The following is a 19,800-nucleotide window of genomic DNA, read 5'->3' on the forward strand; positions in this document are numbered from 1 at the left end:
ATAATAATAATAATAATAATAATAATAGTAAATGAGAAAGCACTTAAAAAAGTATTACTATAAAAGTCACTTATTTAAGAGCGATTGTTTTGTCTAGACTTTAATATTATGAGTTTGAACTTTGAACAATTAACATTCTGGTTTTTATGCTAAAGTTAGTTATTAGTGGTTGGCTGCATATCCTTTTCCAACACTGTACTGCAACACCCACCTACCCCCAAACCTTACCCAACCAATTAAATTTTCAAAAGAGCAAAAGTTAATTAATAAAAAAATTTATCTCAAAGCTGAAATTTGGAATATTTTATATTTTTACTTGGTACTAAATGGATTATTTTTCAGTTTATTCTCAATTACACTGTAGCCTTATTCTTTCACCTAAACTTCCTTCTTTTCCACATTCAGTCAACACATGAAAACATTCTTTCACTATTTACATTTTACACGATAAGTTATCGTGGATAAACTTGTCAGCTAGTGATTTTTACTTACTTTTAATGCATTTCTGGTGGTACTAATATATTTCCTTTTACACAACTTTACACAGGTTCAACAGCTAGCTTCAATCCAAAAAAGTGGAAGTAAAATCTTGAAGAAAGGAGAGGATATTTCACAGCTGGTAATTGTATTGAATGATATATACTTTCCTCTATAATGGTGCTTTGCTTTTTTTTAGCTTGAGTAGCCTTTGAGAGTATGCAAAGAATAACTTCTTTTCTAGCTCTTACATTCTGTTGCATTGGTTGTAAAAATAAAGGGCTTTGAAATAAGTTCTTGAATTCTTGAACTATGCAATAGAATTCTTGATTCTTGCTACTGAATGAGCACAGTGTGAGTTTCTTGATTTTTAAGGATCTTGTAACTTGCTGTTTTTAAGTGGCTTAAATGGCTCCAAGATTGAATTTTTTTGACTGGTGGGGTAAAGAAACACATAGGGGAACACCAGTGATAGTGAAAATGGAGAACCCCAATTTCTCCATTGTTGAAATTGATGGTCCTGATTCAGCATTTAAGCCAATAGAGAAGAGTAGAGGCAAGAATGCTAAACAAGTGACATGGGTTTTGCTTCTTAAAGCTAATCAAGCTGTTGGCTTTGTTGCTTGGTTTGCAACAATTTTATGGACTTTGTTTGGTACTATCAAGAATAGGCTTATTTTTAGAGAAGGGGTTTCTCTTGCAAGTGAGAAACTTGGCAAAAGTAACCTACTTTTCAGAATAATCAAAGTTTGTTTGGTGATTTCTTTGATTATGTTGGCCTTTGAGATTGTTGCTTACTTCAAAGGTTGGGATTATTTTCAGAATCCAAGTTTGTATATTCCACATACTTCTGATGTTTTGGGGTTGTTCCATATAACTTATGTTGGTTGGTTGGATTTTCGTGCTGATTATATCGCGCCTTTTGTTCAAAATCTTTCCACATTCTGTACTGTTTTATTCCTAATTCAGTCGTTAGATCGTTTGGTACTTTGTTTGGGTTGCTTATACATAAAGTGCATGAAGATTAAGCCAAGGATTGAAGGGGATCCGTTTAAATCGGATGATCTTGAGGGATCATACAACAGCTACCCTATGGTTCTTGTGCAGATTCCAATGTGTAATGAAAAAGAGGTACTGCACCTAATTCCTTTTTCTGCTTCCCTTTGGAATTGTGAATATTTTATCTTCTTGTTTTTGTTACTATAACTAGGCTCTGTGACTTCTATTTAAGTCTTAAACTTCTTGTTAGGAGAGAACGAGTCACTTCCAAACTTTGAATTAGTTGAAATAGGTAATATATGAGTAAATTAAGGTTAACTCGACTCCCTCTTTTGTGGTGTTTTTAATCCATTTTTTATATATGGTTTCCTTTTTAGTTGGTTTCCTTTTTAGCTTTCTGAATAGCACTTCATTGGTGGTTTCTTTCTACCTTTGTTTTTTCCATAGTAGTCGTATCTTTCTTACTTTTTGTGTTGTAGGTGAGGGATGTTCTATGTCGGGATTGCTTAATATGGCATAAGTTGTTTTGCAATACTATTGATACATTTAGTATCTTATTATCAAATAAGGGAATTGAGCATTTTGGGATCTTAATCTGTCCTTGGCATATAAGTAGCACTTAAGACTTTCATTAGTCGCATTCAAAACAGAAAATTTCTTGTTAGTTTCTGCTTTTCTTTTCCTTATGTATTATGCATTCAAAACTTTTTCTCTATTACTGGTGTTGTGCAGGTATATGAGTTGTCTATATCGGCAGTCTGTCAACTTGATTGGCCAAAAGACCGTTTGTTGATTCAAATTCTTGATGACTCTGACAATGAGTGCATCCAAGATTTAATAAAGTCAGAGGTCGCTAAATGGAACCAAAAGGGTATCAACATAATTTATAGGCACCGTTTGGTTAGAACTGGTTACAAAGCAGGGAACCTGAAGTCTGCGATGAGTTGTGACTATGTGAAGGATTATGAATTTGTTGCAATCTTTGATGCGGATTTCCAACCAACTCCAGATTTTCTTAAGCAGACAGTCCCACATTTCAAGGTGAAAACATGTTTCTTTTTGTTTTCTCTGTTGTGAGAGTTCGTTGATATTGCTGTTGACAATTAACACGTATGTTCTGATGTTTGTCACAGGATAACCCTGATCTAGGATTGGTTCAAACAAGATGGGCATTTGTTAACAAGGACGAAAACTTGTTGACTCGTCTCCAAAACATTAATCTGTGTTTTCATTTTGAGGTGGAACAGCAGGTGAATGGCGTATTCTTGAACTTCTTTGGTTTCAACGGAACTGCCGGTATCTGGAGAATAAAAGCCTTAGAAGAGTCAGGAGGTTGGCTTGAGAGGACAACCGTAGAGGATATGGATATTGCTGTTCGTGCACATCTCAATGGCTGGAAATTCATATATCTTAATGACGTGAGGGTAAGTATTGTCCGCTTTCACATTTTTGTTAAATGTGCTTATGGTCCCATCTATTGCTTACTCCGACTGGCATTTTGTTGCAAGGGGGTCTTATTTTGAGATTTTCTTTCCAAATAGAATCAGTTTGCGGTCAAGGAATAGTAGTTGTAATTTTTATTGTGTTGCAAATAGAAGCTGGATATTATCGACTTAAGATTCAATTGTCAAATAACACAACGATTTATGGCTGGTAGATTGGTTTTCTCTTTTGGTACCGTTTCTTTTTCAAACAGTTCTCATATTGATATCCAGATTAATGAAACTTTTGCCTGGTCTTATTCCCATTAAATTTTGATTTTTCTTAAACTTAAAACTATTATTTGTCGTTTTATCAATGTAATTACATTGTTCTTCATGTCAATATGAAAAAATAGGTACTTTGTGAAGTTCCTGAATCTTTTGAAGCATATAGGAAGCAACAACATCGGTGGCATTCTGGCCCTATGCAACTCTTCCGAGTGTGTCTTCCTGCTATTGTTACTTCCAAGGTATACTCCTCTCTTTAACTTCGCCAAACTTTCTGATATATAAACATTCCAATGAAGAAAATTTCCGATGCTAGAGAACCTAAATTACTAAATATTGGAATGAAAAGGATTCAAACGAAACAAAGTTTGTAAGAACTCATATAGCCGATCCTAACTAGCTTATTTTGGGGTAGTTTTCGTCGCTGGAAAAACTTTGACGAACTCTTCATTTTGTAACTTTTGTGCAGATATCAATATGGAAGAAAGCCAACTTAATACTTCTTTTCTTTTTGTTGAGAAAACTCATTCTTCCCTTCTATTCATTCACATTGTTTTGTGTAGTTCTTCCTTTAACCATGTTTATCCCGGAAGCGGAACTCCCTTTCTGGGTTGTTTGCTACATACCTATTCTTATGACACTTTTAAACATTCTTCCGGCACCAAAAGCCATTCCTTTCATCGCCCCTTACCTCCTTTTCGAAAACACTATGTCAGTCACAAAGTTCAATGCTATGGTATCCGGACTTTTCCAATTAGGAAGCTCATATGAGTGGGTTGTCACCAAAAAAGCAGGTAGGTCTTCTGAATCCGACCTACTGGCCGCTGCTGAAAAGGATTTAAAAGTGTCGGGAGCACCACAGATTAGCAGAGGGGCTTCTGAAAGTGAACTCTCTGTGCTAAACCGATTGAACAAACAGAAAGATGAAACTTCTACACCTGTTAAGAAGAGCAACAAAATATACAGAAAAGAGCTAGCTCTTGCTTTCTTACTCTTAACGGCGTCAGCTAGAAGCCTTTTATCGGCTCACGGACTCCACTTTTACTTCCTTCTTTTCCAAGGAGTGACGTTCCTTCTTGTTGGTCTCGATCTTATTGGCGAACAGATTAGCTAATATTGCTCAACAGAGGAGAAACAGCCACCTACTTATCGTGTTCAAGAACTTATACACTTCGTCTCGTCTGAACTTTGTACCAGCAGAACAACAGAGACCAGGGAATAACTCGGGTATTTCCACTTATTGACTTCTGCTATATGAAGTGAAGCCAATTAGGATTTTGTACGCGAGATGATTATGCCATTGCCTGTGTGAGTTCCCTAATGTTGTTAGATAGAGTAATTGTTGTCAGTCTTTTACAGAGAAGTCAATTGTTTGTCAATAATACTATAGGTAGAAGCAATCTTATTTTTTTTACCTCCATTTATTTCTGAATTGGTATTTTTCAACCAGTAAGTGTGCTGTTTATGGCATTGCACATTCATCATATTGTGTATATAAGGATCTAAATGGCTAAATAAGGCCTAGTCAATACTTGCATTTCAAATTCTTGGAATTTTCTATTGTAATGAATGAGACAACCTACCTTCCATGAACATTTACTTTTATTGGCTTTTATAGTATAGATTGATTTGATTTCTTTATTTTACCTTGTTACCCTGGTCTAGTGTAAATTTTTACCTGCATCTTATCTTTAGATGACTTAGAAAGTAACTAATCTTGTATGCCTTTGAAAAGGGCAGCTCAGTGCACGAAACATTTCACGTTTACGCAGGGTTCGAGGAAGAGTCGTACCCTAAGAGGGTGTGATGTAGGCAGCCTATCCTGATACAAGTACCAGTGGCTACCACTGATTCCATGCCTATGGTCACATAGTGACAACTTTACCGTTGCTCCAAGGCTCCCTTTTCTTGTAGACCTTTATGATAAATATTTATGGCGAAGCCACAATGCTATAAGCGTGTGCAATCAAGTCTTCAATGTCCTTCTCTACTTATCACCTTAAGACATTAGCGAGCACTTTATGGCGTTTTTCACCATATACATGCTACCTCCCATCAGCGGATGCCAGGTAACTCTATTCATTAAGGTTTAGAGATAGGGGAATAAATCACCTAGCTTTTCTTGTCTCTTACTGGAATTTGAAGTCTTCACTCATTCTTTTGACCGCCCGGCTATGTTGCTCAGACTCTCCGAAAATGTTGTCGGATGCGTGTCGGATCCTACAAATGCAGTGTACTTTTGGAGGATCTGACACAAGTCCGGTAACATTTTGAAGAGTCCGTGCAATATAGCCGCTTGGTACACACTAGGGTGCCCAATTTTTGGCCCTTTTATTAAGACCATAGAATGATACTGCAAATAATGAGCTTCACCTCTCCTGGTGAGGGGAAAGGAGAGTGAGTTGAAGAGGGCCTCTTTTATGTTTGGTAAGGTTCAATTTTGTATAAAAGAAGTGTCGGCAATGCTAAAGGAGATAGACCACAAGAATGTTGAGTGGAAATTAGGGTCAGCTAAGGACTTAAATTTTCATGTATTTATTCCCTTTATACTTGACATGGCATTGTTTGCATAAGGGACCACAAATCTTTTTTTGGGCAATTTGCTGATATTGTGTTTTTTGAGTAAAGACACCATGAGTTTTTGTGTTGTATTGTTTTCTGTTGGGACAATGGGACATGTCTCTTCTTTCATTGACCATCCTTTTATGGTCCATGCCATTAAAATTTTGTCTTTGCAACTAGGAATGATTTTTTTCTGATTTGACAAGCTACCAAGTGATGACTCCCTTTGACATATGTCACATTAATTTGATTTTGATATTCTCCAGCTAGGCAGTGTGATTATTAATTTCCTTTTCACCTATTTGTCGATTTGTACTCACTTTACTTTCTACAACATGTTTTTGATAACCGAGAAAGCTGCTTCTCTTTAACTTCAAAACGCGGTAAATAATGAGTCTGTCTATCCTCTTTTTACTTAAATACCATATTTGGTTCACCCATCGAGGATGGAGCTTGTGAAGGTGCACATTTTTGTGGTCGAAGTTATCAGGTGGTTAATTTCTAAACAAATAACTATTCCTTAACTTATTTTAAGAATCTTTTTCGGTGGTTGTGGATGTGAATGATAACCACTATATGATTATTTTGGTAGGATAAAGGAAGGCTATATATGCATTTAATGAACCAATAATTTATAAAAAGAGGAGCATCTCTCAACTTCAAAAGTTAATAATGTAGTATCACCGTCACGAATTGTGGTGGCATTGATAGAATTCTTTTATTTTCAATCAGAAGTTTCGATTTCGAGCCTTTAAAATAAAAAAAATCTTTTAATGTGTCTTTCGGGATGCGAAGCATGAATCGAGTTAGTCGGGATCCTACGTGGGTGGAAAACAAAAAAAATATAGCATCCTTTATGTTGAGGTTTGTATTTTCCCTGCTTTTACTTTGCCCAAGCTTCTATCTAGCAGTGCCAAAGTACCAAGCTATTAAATTTGTAGAATAGTTCCATTAATAGCCTGTTTGGCCAAGCTTCTTTTTGGCTGAAAGTACTTCTTTTTTTTTTTTTGCCAAAAGTACTTTTGGCCAAATATTGAGGTGTTTGGCCAAGTTTTTGGAAGGAAAAAAAGTGCTTTTGAGAAAAAGCAGAAGCAGTTTTGGAAAAGTAGAAAAAAATAGTTTCTCTCCAAAAGCACTTTTTTGAGAAGCACTTTTGAGAAAAATACACTTAGAAGCATTTTTTTAAAATTTGGCCAAACATTAATTGCTGCTCAGAAGTGCTTTTCAAACTAATTAGCCAAATACAAACGGCTTCTCACCAAAAGTACTTTTGAAAAAAAACACTTCTCAAAATAAGCTGATTGTTGCAGCTTGGCTAAACGGGCTATAAATGTGTTTACTGTTTCTGTTTGTCCTTAATTTCTATCAAAAGGAAAGAACAAATCAATTTCATATAAGAGCTAGCTTTAAAAAACACAACTGTGATAGCTAATTGAGTTGCTATTTTTGAGCCTCTTTTTTCTATTAACCTCGAGGGTGCTTAAGGGAAATAGTTCTGCATAGAGATTAATACGAACAAAAGCAAGAAAGTTATGAACTTTCTATTAATTAAGGATTTAAGCTATATGTGCTCGATATAATATAACTTGTGATAGTAGAAAAGTTATAATTTTTACTAGGAGAGACATAAATGCTCCGGTCAGGAATTATGAGAGGTTGTCTATGGCAGGTCTGCGGAAGGGAAGGGGTAAGCCTAAGAAGTATTGGGGAGAGGTAATTAGACAGGAGATATCATTGCTTCAGCTTACCGAGGATATGGCCCACGATAAGAAGATGTGGAGGTCAAGAATTAGGGTTGTAGGTTAACAGATACTAGCGTGTTCCTCCTAGGGTAACTGTAGTACTAGGACTATTTTTGTATTTTATTATTCATGGTTCTTTATTATTACATGTTGTGTCATTTGCGTCTGTTACCATATTACATTGTTGTTACTATTGTTTGCTACTTGGTTGCTTTATCTCCATTGTTTCTTGAGCCTAGGCTCTATTGAAAATAATATTTCTATCTCTATAAGGTAGGGGGTACGGTCTACGTACACACTATCCTCCCCAGACCCTATTTATGGGATTACACTGTTGTTGTTATAATTTTTACTTGATTATCAATACCATTCATCATAAAAATTTATCTATAATTAACTTATAATTGACCTGGTTGTGTAGAATGAGTTTAAGTTATGTACGCTAATATATATGTTTTATACACCATCAAGTTAATTTGACTTACGACAACAAACAACTCTTCATATTATCAAATATGGTAACCTAAAATATAGATTAATAACTTGTTATTATTATTTAAATTACATTGATAGTGTAAAATGTAAATATTATATATATATATATATATATATATATATATATATATATATATGTTTAATTTTTAATAAAATCACCAGGACAAATTTTTTAGCTAGTTCATGATAAATTAAGGGTTAAGAATAGGGATGCTCATAATTTGATAAATACTGAATTACTATTTTGAAACAGAAAAGTTTAGTATTCGTATTTGATATTTTGGTATTTAGTAGTATAAATTTTTAAAAAATTTGGTATTTGATATTCGTATTCGGTATTTGAGAAAAAATGAAATACCGATATCATACGAAAAATATACGAAGTTACACAATGCACGTTTTACTTATAGTATATCATATATGCTCTTTATTGCACATGTAGAAGATGTTACATGAGACCATAAATGAGATTTGTGTTTGTGAAGTGCTTGAGAAAATGCTCAAGAGAATATATATATAGTGCAGCTTGGTCTTTGGACAACTATTTTCTTTGGCATTCATGGATGGAGGAATAAGGTAGGCAGATTCTGAGTCTTACTCTCCAGGTTGTCAAGCAGGTTAACGTAATGCTTCTACGATATCAAGGTGTTTTCTTACTCGTGCATTGTTGCTCGTTAGTTTTGTTCTTGTTGTATCCTTTAAATTTATCAAGACATGTTTAATGATCAAAGTTATTCTTTTATATACCTCGTTTCTCTCTATTATTTGCTGGTTTTGGATAAAGATTTTGTTAGCAGTCACTTGAGCTTATAACATTTTTATTTTTATATTTACGAGTACTTTAGCCAAGAATATTAGAGTCTATGGCTCTGTGTACTAATTAATATTTTGAGCCGAATAAACCAAAGTTATTGGATCGAGTAAATCAAAACCAAAAGAAAAAGACCGCACTGTACCAAATTTAATTAGCTATGGTATTAGTTTAACATTCTGAACCGAAATATCTAACCACCGACAAATCACCCTAGTTAAGAAGGCCAAGGACAAAGGTTAAAATTGAAAATAACAAGTTAATTCAAGTTTATACACTTTCCAACCAAACACATTTGGATTAATCGTATATCTCATTTTTACCAACGAACGAAACAAACATTACTATTAAAGAATCCTGAGATAATTAATCTCAATATTACAATTCTTATGTTGTAATCCCGGTTCTTTGTTTTAATATGGTGAGCCATATTATGATAGTGGTGAACAACAAAAATAATGAGGATAGGACTTGATAGCTATTTACCAAGAAATTAATTTTTTGGTAACTAATTTTTATTAATTGCCAAGAGCAATCTTTACACAAAGCTCAATAAGTTATCTAAAATTATTGATTGACCATTTCAAACAACTCATTTGAAGGTCTAAATCCATAAGATTTAGTCGGGCCATATTGCAAATAGCAAATACTTAACTTGGAAGACTATTTATTAAGCCCCTGTTTGTCCATAAAAAAAATTCCTTTTTTTTTTTTAAATGTGTTTGTCCATGAAATTTTTGCAAGTTTTTAGAAATTTTGACGAAAATTAATTTTCAGAAAAACTTTTTCCCAGTCATAAAACTGTAACATTTTTTCAAGTGAAATATATATATATTCAAACATAATTTCAAATTCAAATACCATTTTTTAACTTAACTCCAAATACTACCTTTTTTCAAAAATTATAATTTTTATGTCCAACCGCCTACTAAGTTGTGCAAAACAATTCAACCCCTTTTCTTTGTAACCTTCCAACTAACCAAAATATGTTTGAAAAATATTTCTTGGGGAAGATGGTTGATGATAAAAAAGAAAATGAATCAAAGAACATAATCACATTTCAAAGAAGTAGGAGACTAATGTTGAATGTGTAATTTCAACAAATCAGTTGTGAAATTTGCTAGCTACACCAATAAAATATTCTATGAAACTGGAGATACACAATGATCTTGTCTAAATTACAGCTAAAATGTTAACAAAAAACTAACAAGTAATAACTGTATGATGTGGTCCAAAGTTATTCACCATTCCAATCTGGGTAACTTGGGTGTTGACAACTACTTTCCAACCAGGGGTTTGGCCGAGCTAGCCTTCAGTACGAATTTGGCCAAAACCCAATAACTTCGGTTCAAACTCTGTATTTGTTTTAAAAAATCATTGAATACGTAAAAATCACTAACATAGAACTCAGTAACTTAAATAAATTAGAATCTCAAATTCATAGGCGTAGCTCCGCCTTCGCTTCCAACTTGGAGAAGAGGTGCTAAGTTGTATATAGGCCCAAAAGCCCACCTCATTGCAGCTCTTATCCTGTTTGCTTTTCGATCCATTTTGCTTAGTCCATTGAGGCCCAAACCGAAACTTTTGTCTGGTAAAGTAAACTTTAAAAGAGTACATCAGCTAGCAAAAAAATTGTAAAAATAGTATGGTCTAGCTAGTTTTCAGACTTTTAATTAAAAAAATAGCCAGTATTTACAAAGTCATTAAAAATAATCACTATTTTGTTGAAACACGGAAATTTTCAGCATAATATGCTGGATTATGAAGTTCCTGCGTATAAACTTCCAGCATAATATGCTGGATTATGGAGCTTATGCGTATAAACTTCTAGCATATTATGTTGGAACTCCGGCATATTATGAAATTCCAGCACATTATGCTGGAATCTCATATGTAAAAAATTCGAACTCTAAAATATTATGCTGGAATTTTTCCCTTTTTTAAGTGTGTTTTTGTTCAGATTTTATCTTTACATGAAAAAGTAGCTAAATTTCGATTACTTTTGAAACTGTGACTATTTTTCAATTATCAGTTGTAAATCTGCCTATTTATGTTTGTTTTTTCCTAAAAAATTAAACAAACAAAATAAAGGAAATAAAATTAATTCATAACGTCTCCCAAAATCCACAAATTGATAACATCTCCGGAATTTTTGCAGCAGCTCAGGACTGCTAATTTGCCCTTCAATTCTATCATATGATAGTTACATTCCCTTGGATGTAAAAAATTAGGAAGTGCGATAATTCTGATAGTTTCATCTTTGACATCAAACGCTACTCTTTTCAATCCGCCTGGAAGCAACTTGAGAGTAAAGATAGGAAAATCATGTTAGATCATACATACTTTAAGCATTTCCAACTTAAACCTTCTTAAAGCGCCGGTTCCCAAGTGGAGCACTATAATGATATAAAGTGAAAGTTAAAACTTACAGTACATTAAATGGAAGTTGCTGCCTCTTCGTCTTTTGTTCTTGAACCGAAGGACTATCAGAAATAGTCTTTCTACTTTCATAAGGTAAGGATTGTATTGATAAAAGAATAGACTTAATACGTGGCCTACTTAATAGTTAACATGCGGAAAGTATGACCTAGTTTGCTCCATGTCAAACTGGAAGGCCAACTAAGAAAGTATATCCCGAGTTGTTTGAATCGGAATCAGGTGGTATTATTCCAAAGGCAACCATCATGAGTCTCCGGGAAAGTGATCGAGTGTCCGGAAAGTCTTTAGTCCCCGGACAACAGACCAACAGTTATGCAATTAACTCAGCAATTACAAAATTTCAGCATTGGCCAAGTAGTAACTCGGGGCTTTTACTCGGTTTTCAACCATTTTTTAAGTATTGGGGATTCCTTCATACTCACTATGCCTAATATTTCTTCCATAACCAGCGAATATCTTACTAGCTACCTTGGTTACCCTAAAAATGGATAACAATTAAATTTATACGTGATTTTAAGGATATGCGGATTAATTGAATACAAATGATTAATGACATTAGATTAAACAGATAAAGAACTTAATAAATTACCAAACCAATAATGAGAGTGATCTCGAACTCAGTAATGGCTTAACCAAGTGTCTGTCTTCGATCCCGGGCTCACACTAATAAAGAACTAATGAACAAAAGTAAGAACTTTGAATAACAGAGAAAATAAGGGTATATTGCCTTGATATACGTGTTACAATGCCCCCATGAATAATAAGTTTTTTCCTTTATATATTAGGGAAATTTTACCCTAAGTACAATTCTAAGAAAGGTAAAAATTCCCAGTTTCATTAATCATTAATTTTCTGCCGATACGTGACGAGATTCATGTTGTGATATTCGGTTGGGCACGAATATTACGGCTCTCCGTTAGTCGTGTGCAGCCATTCGATAATGTTCTCTGAAGTCTCGAGGCTCGAACCGGATCCAGAGGATGTGATTCTGATGCCCCCGAGGGCAGGTGCCTTGCTCGAACCCCAATACGAGAGCTCCCCGCCCAGATTCTGATTCCTTATGATCATGTTCCTGCTCTGTTTGTCTTACCGGGAAACCGAGATGTTCAACGGGCTCGATGTTATCTGTATACAGATAGCCCCCTCATTTCTTAGAGAGGAGGTTTACCGAAACGATGAGAAACGATAGATGCTTTTCAATTCCTTCTTTAATGCACCGTAACAGAAATAACAAAGAAGCCGAAATGTCCCGTCAGTCGCGTCGTTCTGATTTCGAACACGTGTCAGCCATTGGTAGGTCATCTCTGAACGCGAAGCGTCGCGAAATCTCTATAAAAGCCCTCATTCTTTGTTTATTTTTCACTGTTTGACCAAGCTTCCACCTTCAATTCTCAAAGTTGTTACTAACCTTCTTCACACTTTCATATTTGTACCTTTGTTCTTCAAGATTCCTCAGTAATTTTCAGGTTTTTACCTAGTCTTTACCAAATCAGCATACTTGACCCTTCGTTTTTCAAAACCTTTTCTTAGACCTTTCAAGTTTTTTCAGATTACAATGGCTAAAACATCCATATCTATTCCTCAGCAAATCGCTTCTTCTTCTTTCTAACTGCCTGCTGAAATTGAGGTGGTCACTCCCAATATAGTCATCCTCGAGACGTCTGCTCCTAGCGTGGCTACCAATGAACCGTCTCCCGAGCCTCCCTTAAAAATGTTCATCCCCGGGGTTTGCTCGGTTGCAAATGACTTTAAGGTCGAAAAGCCCTTGTCGGTGCAGGGCCGAGGTGAAGGAGCATCAAGGTATATATGCTCGATTACCGAAGACGTTCTTTCCGTGGTCCGAGAGGACTGCAACTGGGTCAGTAAGGACGTAGTAGTCCCCGGGCCTGATGATGCCATCACTAACCATGTGGAGGGGTATCTAAGTGTTTACACTTATCCCTTCACATTGGGCCAGGTGGACCCGGTTATCCTGGACTTCTGCAAGACGTACAAAGTATGCCTCGGTCATATCCATACGTTGCTTTGTAGGATCATGATCCTCCTTCATTATTTCATAAACAAGACCGAATCTCGTCGGTTCACCATCGATCACCTACTCTGCCCATACAATCCATGAATCTTTCGAGGGGGACTGATAAAACTTACACGCCGAGCTAGAAAATCCCCGTTCTTGAGTATCGATGAGGACCGGGGCTGGCAAGGAGGCTTTTTTCGAGTGAAGATCGAAGACTTGATCCCCCCCCCCCCCCCGCGCGAGTTCATGCCGTTACCTGAGAGGTGGAATGCATCTTGTAAGTACATCTTTCCTTTAAACGTTAATTTTATATTTATCTCCATTTTACTCACTAGTACTAGTGGTGGTGCAGCCATTGCTCGAGTCCCAAACGCGAAGGAGTGGATCGAGGACATTTGTTCGGAGATGCCTTATTCCAAGCGCACATGGCGCAAACTTTTGAAGGGCTGATGGGAAGCCCGTTCTCATGGTAAGATCTCCCTCCCGAATAAGTAACATTAGGCTCCTTTTTTGCATCCTATTCTTATTTCCCTTCTTTTCTTTTTGTAGGTTTGCCTAAGACCACTAAACTTTGGCCTTTAGAAGGGAACGAGGACATGCCCCCTTCCATTGATCCCTCCGCTTTGGGGCAGAGGGGGAAAAGAATAAGAAGAAAAGGAAGGCTTCGGGCTCCCCGAGCTCTGCAATGAAGCCAAAAAAGAGAATGGCTCGCATGCCAAAGATATGCTTCGTCTCCTACGCACCGGGCTCAGTTTCACTTCTTCGGCTCAGGGATGAGCCCAAAAAAGGTGATATTTTGTGGCCCATGAGCGAACCTCCCCCGAGAGTAGGTAGTAGCCGAGGGGGAGACACTGGAACCTGATCTCCCTCAGGTTCGGGGGACCGATGTGGAAACGAGGGCTAAGACCCCTCGGGACGCCGGCTCCGCTCCGCCTGGTATAATAAGTATTTTGGGGACACCCTCATACACTGAGTCCATGCTCGAGGAGGCCCTAGCGATGAACGAGAGATGTAACGAAGGGGCTCACGGTGCGGACGATCCCCTTCATTCCTTTTTTGACGGTATGGATTCGGCTATTTTGGAAGACTTTTCTGGGTTGGGCGACCTGGAGGTGCCGAGAAAGGATCCTTCTTCAGAATTCAGCGGTCTGAATTCGAGCCCAATGTTAATCAACCAGTTCCTCGCCCCGAGTATTGATCCTGGCCACGAGAGGTCAATAATCATCACCATCCCAAAAGATGCCCGAGTTCTTTCTGCTCCCGTGAGAGTGGCGAGCTACCTCCGATTCTTGGTGACCAAGGAGGATCGGGCAAAGATGAATGAGGTGGACATGTCGTGCTATTTCAATGAGGCACAGTAGACATTGAATCGGGTAAGGCATCATTATGACCCTTCAAACGTTTGCTAAGGTTTTTATACTTCTCATATTTTTGCATATTTTATAAGCCTCTGTACTTCATCATGAGAGGTTCCTTCACTACTGGGTCAAGTTCAACCAGCTCGAGCTCGAGGTTAAGGAGCTTGACCAGAAAAGAGATATGTACAAGCTTCTCAGTGAGCAGCACGAAGGGGCTATCAAGGATCTTCAAGCCGACCTAGACGGGGCTCAGAAAGAGGCTTCGACCCTGAGGCGAGAACATGCGTATTTGGCCAAAAAGGAAAAGGTTTTTGAAGTTAGTAATGAGGAATTATCCATGGGGACTAACTACCAAACCTCGCAGGCTCCATAGAAGATCGACTGGATCGACCAACTCCGAGCTGAAATGAATGAGGTCCAGGCCATGGCCACCGTTGGAAGAGAAAAATGGATCGGTTGGACTCAGATAAGGAAATTGACCAGGCACAACTGGCATCGGTAGAGGTTCAACTTTCGGTGGCAAACGAGAAAGTCGACAAGCGGTCCCAGCTGAACGATGAACTCCAAGCGCAATTGAGCTCGACTCTGGTAGAGTGGGATGCCCTCGGTAGTAAACGTGGAGCTATAAAGGCTCATATGAGAAAAACCTCCATTGATGATGAAGAGATGGTGGCCCGGTATAGGGCCGATGTCAAAGTAGTCGAGGCCCGTGTGAAAACCACTATCGAGTATGTGAGGTGGTTATCTCGAAGGGAGACCCTCGAAGATATCCATGCCCGAGGATTCGACCTATTTGCTGATATCGAGGAGGCAAAAGACTTGAGGTCATGGCCAAGAAGCTAGATGATCCCGAAGGTGAAGAGGGCTCCGAGGGCTTTGAAGAACCCGAAGGCCTCGAAGGTGCTGGTGATGGGTTGTGTTCCAGTGAAGATCAGGCGTAGATGCCTTAGATTTATTTTGTTTTTGTTTTTTTTATCCTGTACATATATTTCGTTGAGGCCATTTTTGTTGGGCCTTTGTAAATATATTCTAGAATATATAAAATTTTCCTTTTTCGGCAAGTTTAACTATTTTAGCATTTTTTATGACTTCTAACTTTGCAAACGTTTCTAGTGCAAGCATAGGGTATAATGTAGCAACAAGTCATTTGTTTTTCGAGGTTTTGAAAACTCGAAGTGACTTGGAATATCTGGGAATTTTGCAAAAATTCTTAAGTATTCTTAGACTATGCCTTTTAGCAGGTTTCAAATTTTATTTGAAAGCCTTATGTTTTGATAACATGCTTCGGACATCTCTGAGCTGTTTTTAGGGTGGCCGTAGACTTTTAAGTTTAGGCACTGCTTAATTGGCTTTTTGTCACTTGGTTTTGACAACCCGAGATGTTTTAGTTTGTCTCAGACGACAGTCCCCGAGTGGGAGTAGCCCTTTGGGCTCGGATAGGGGCGGCCCTTGGGATCGATAGTGTCTGGGTAGGAATAGACCTTAGTATCGATACTTTTAAGGAGCAAAAATGTGTATCAGCAAGGTAGAAACTTTCTTTTATTTTTGTGCATAACATATAAGATTGTAAGCATGTATAAGCTCGTATTATGGCTGAGGTGGTATATGTGGGCACGGTTAATTTGACCATTTGGACCTTACAATAAATCTTAACCACTGAGCCGAGGCTATTCAATCACAGAGTTTCCTCCCTTGCTAAAAATCTTAACCTGAGGGTGATGGCCCAGTATTCGAGATTGATCTTCGAGAGGGATCGATTATTGTTGATGTGACCATCGACTCGGATTAAAACCGTTCTTCGAATCTAAGTTAGCACGATCCAATACTGACTCATTAAAAACCTTGCTTGAAAACCCATTTAGGACAAAACTGATTCAAGGAAAAAAGAGTGCAACACGTGCTTTCAGACCTAACAGCTACATCCTCCTTTGGTTGTTGCCTGCAACTATTAGTCCAATTTGCAATATATATATATAAAATGAATGAAGGCGTACCTTAGCAGTAGTATCTTTTTAAGTGGGTCATGTTCCAATTGTTCAATAGTTGTGCACCTTTCCCTGCTTCGAGTTTGTACGAACCTTTATCAATAATCCCGATGACTCAATATGGACCTTTTTAATTCGGTCTCAGCTTCCATTCGTTCGGGTTCTGAATTTTAGTATTACTTTCATTAGCACCAAGTCCCCGATGTTGAGGTGTTGAAGGTCGGCTCTTTGGTTGTAATATCTTTCTATCTACTATTTCTGGGCGGCCAACCATACTAGGGCGGCTTCGTGCCTCCCATCCAATAATTCAAGGCTCGTGATCATGGCCTCACCGTTTGATTATTCGGCCACATATCGGAACTTTAGTCTTAGTTCTCCCACATCGATCAGTATTAGTGCTTCGAAACCATAGACCAACAAAAATGGAGTGGCCCCGGTACTAGATTTTTAGGTCGTATAATACATCCACAAGACTTCGGGCAAAATTTCTTTCCATTTCCCTTTGGCATCGATCAATATTTTCTTAAGGTTTTGGAGTATGGTCATGTTTGTAGACTCCACCTGTCCATTCCTACTAGGATGATAGGGCGTTGACAAGATCCGTTTGATCTTATGGTCCTCAAAATTTTTTATTACCTTGCTGCCGATGAACTGCTTCCCGTTATCACACGTGATCTCGGCCGGTATCCCGAACCAACATATTATGTGGTCCTAAATAAAATCGATAACTTCTTTTTCCTGAACTTTCTTGAACGCCTGAGCTTCAACCCATTTAAAAAAATAGTCAGTCATAAATAGTATAAATTAAGCCTTACCGGGTGTCCATGGTAGGGGACCGACAATGTCCATTCCCTATTTCATAAATGGCCAAGGCGACAAGACCGAGTGTAGTAGCTCTACGGGATAATGGATCATTGGTTCATGTCCCTAACATCCATCACATCTTCGTACAAAGTTCCTTGCATCTTTCTCCATGTCGATCCAGTAATAGTCATCCCTGATTATTTTCCGAATCAAAGACTCTGCCCCTAAATGGTTTCCGAAGGTGCCTTCGTGAACTTCTCTCAAAATGTATTCGGTGTCTCCTGGCCCCAAGCACACGGCGAGTGGGTCGTCGAATGTCCTCCTGTACAAAGTGCCTTTTGACATGCTAAAACTGGGCGCCTTCGTGCGCAAAGCCCTTGATTCTTTAGGATCCGATGGCAACTTACCGGTCTTAAAGTAATCTATATACTTATTTCTTCAGTCCCAAGTCAAACTTGTTGAGTTTATTTCAGCATGGCCTTCCTCCACTACCGATTTCTTGAGTTGAACAACCGTTCCTGAGCTGAATTCATCGTCATCAACCGATGACCCCAAGTTAGCCAGAGCATCGGTTTCACTATTTTGATCCATGGGTATGTGCTGTAGGGTCCATTCCTTGAATCGATGTAGCATTACCTACAATTTGTCCAAGTATCTCTATGTTCGTTCTTCTTTTGCTTCGAATGTCCCCTTGACTCGATTTACCATAAGGAGGGAGTCACACTTAGCTTCGAACACTTCAGCCCTCAGGCTGTTAGCTAGTTCGAGACCTGTAATCATGGCCTCATACTCGGCCTCATTGTTAGTCAATTTTACAGTTCTAATGAACTGCCTAACTACATAACCCGTAGGCGGCTTTAGTACGATGTCGAGTCCAGGCCCTTTTGCGTTCGGCGCACCATCTGTAAAGAGCGTCCAAATTCCCGAGGAAGTCCTTGAGTTTATCAAAAATTCCTTTTCGACTTTGGGTATTAAGGCCCACGTAAAGTCGCCTATGAAATCTGCCAAAATTTGAGATTTGATGGCGGTCTGGGAGCGATATTTGATATTGTACCCTCTAATTTTTATGGTCCATTTGGCCAATCGGCTCGAGAGCTCGGGTTTTTGCATTATGTTTTTTGATGTGTAAGAAATTACAACGCATATGGGGTGGCATTGAAAGTATGGCTTCAACTTTCTGGAGGTTCTAAGGTACCTCATTTTGGCCTCGCCTAGAGTTCTACTAACGTAATAAATGGGAAATTGCATATTTTCCTCTTCCCGGACTAAGACTCCACTTATCGCTATCTCGGATACTACTAAGTACATGTACAACTACTCGTCTATTTTTGGAGTATGGAGCAAAGATGGACTCGAAAGGTATCGTTTGAGTCCTTCCAAAGCCTGCGGGCATTCCGAGGTCCATGAAAAGTAATTCTTTTTCTTCAATAAGGAGAAGAACCGATGACTCTTATCGGAGGATCTTGATATGAATCAGCACAGGGCAGTTATGCGCCCGATTAGCCTCTGAACGACCTTGGCATTATCCACCATGGTGATATTCTCTATAGCTTTGATTTTGTCGGGATTGATCTCGAACCCTCGGCTAGATACCATGAATCTAAGGAACTTTCCGGATCCGACCCCAAATGCGCATTTCTCTGGGTTCAGCTTCATATTGTATTTTTTCAGTATGTTGAAGGTTTCTTGAAAATGTTTCAAATGGTCATATGCCCGCAAGGGCTTTACTAACATGTCTTCAATGTAAACCTCCATTGATTTTATTATTTGTTCTTCGAATATCCGGTTAATTAGGCATTGATAAGTGGCACCGGTGTTTTTCAGTCCAAACGGAATTACGTGATAACAATAGGTGCCAAGTTTAGCGATAAAGGATGTTTTTCCTTAATCGTCCGGGTTTATCCGGATTTGGTTGTACGCGGAATAGGCATTGAGAAAACTGAGTATCTGATGCCCGGCCATCGCATCGATCATGCGATCAATATTGAGAAAAAGAAATGAATCCTTGGAGCACGCCTTGTTCAAATCTTTTTAATCTACATATATTCTTAATTTGTTTCCCTTTTTAGGCACTACCACTATGTTAGCCAACTAATCCAGGTACTTAACTTCCCGAATAGAACCTGTTTTAAGGAGTTTGGATACCCCGTCTTTGATGAACGCATGCTTGACTTCGAATTGAGGCCACTTTTTTTGTTTAACCAGGTGGAACATCGGGTCCAAGCTTAGCTTATGAGTGATTACATTTGGCGGGATCTCTATCATATCTAAATAGGACCAAGCAAAACAATCCATGTTAGTTATAAGCAATTTAATGAGTTTTTTCATGAGCTCGGGAGTCAACCCCCTGCCCATGTATACCTTTCGATCGTCAAATGTTCGATCAACACAACTTGCTCCAG

The 19,800-nt window shown here is 38.1% G+C and overlaps 1 protein-coding gene across 1 annotated transcript; it reads left to right on the plus strand.

Moving 5' to 3' along the window:
• Window positions 1-317: 317 nt before the first annotated feature.
• Window positions 318-4,778, plus strand: LOC107813103 (putative xyloglucan glycosyltransferase 5). Its single transcript, XM_016638317.2, has 5 exons — window positions 318-1,608; window positions 2,209-2,517; window positions 2,610-2,900; window positions 3,314-3,427; window positions 3,655-4,778. Exons 1-5 carry the CDS (start codon window positions 886-888, stop codon window positions 4,297-4,299), a joined length of 2,082 nt encoding a protein of 693 aa, XP_016493803.1. The 5' UTR covers window positions 318-885; the 3' UTR covers window positions 4,300-4,778.
• Window positions 4,779-19,800: the final 15,022 nt, after the last annotated feature.

Source organism: Nicotiana tabacum, chromosome 5 (assembly GCF_000715075.1).
Source record: "Nicotiana tabacum cultivar K326 chromosome 5, ASM71507v2, whole genome shotgun sequence".
NCBI classification, from domain to species: Eukaryota; Viridiplantae; Streptophyta; class Magnoliopsida; order Solanales; family Solanaceae; genus Nicotiana; species Nicotiana tabacum.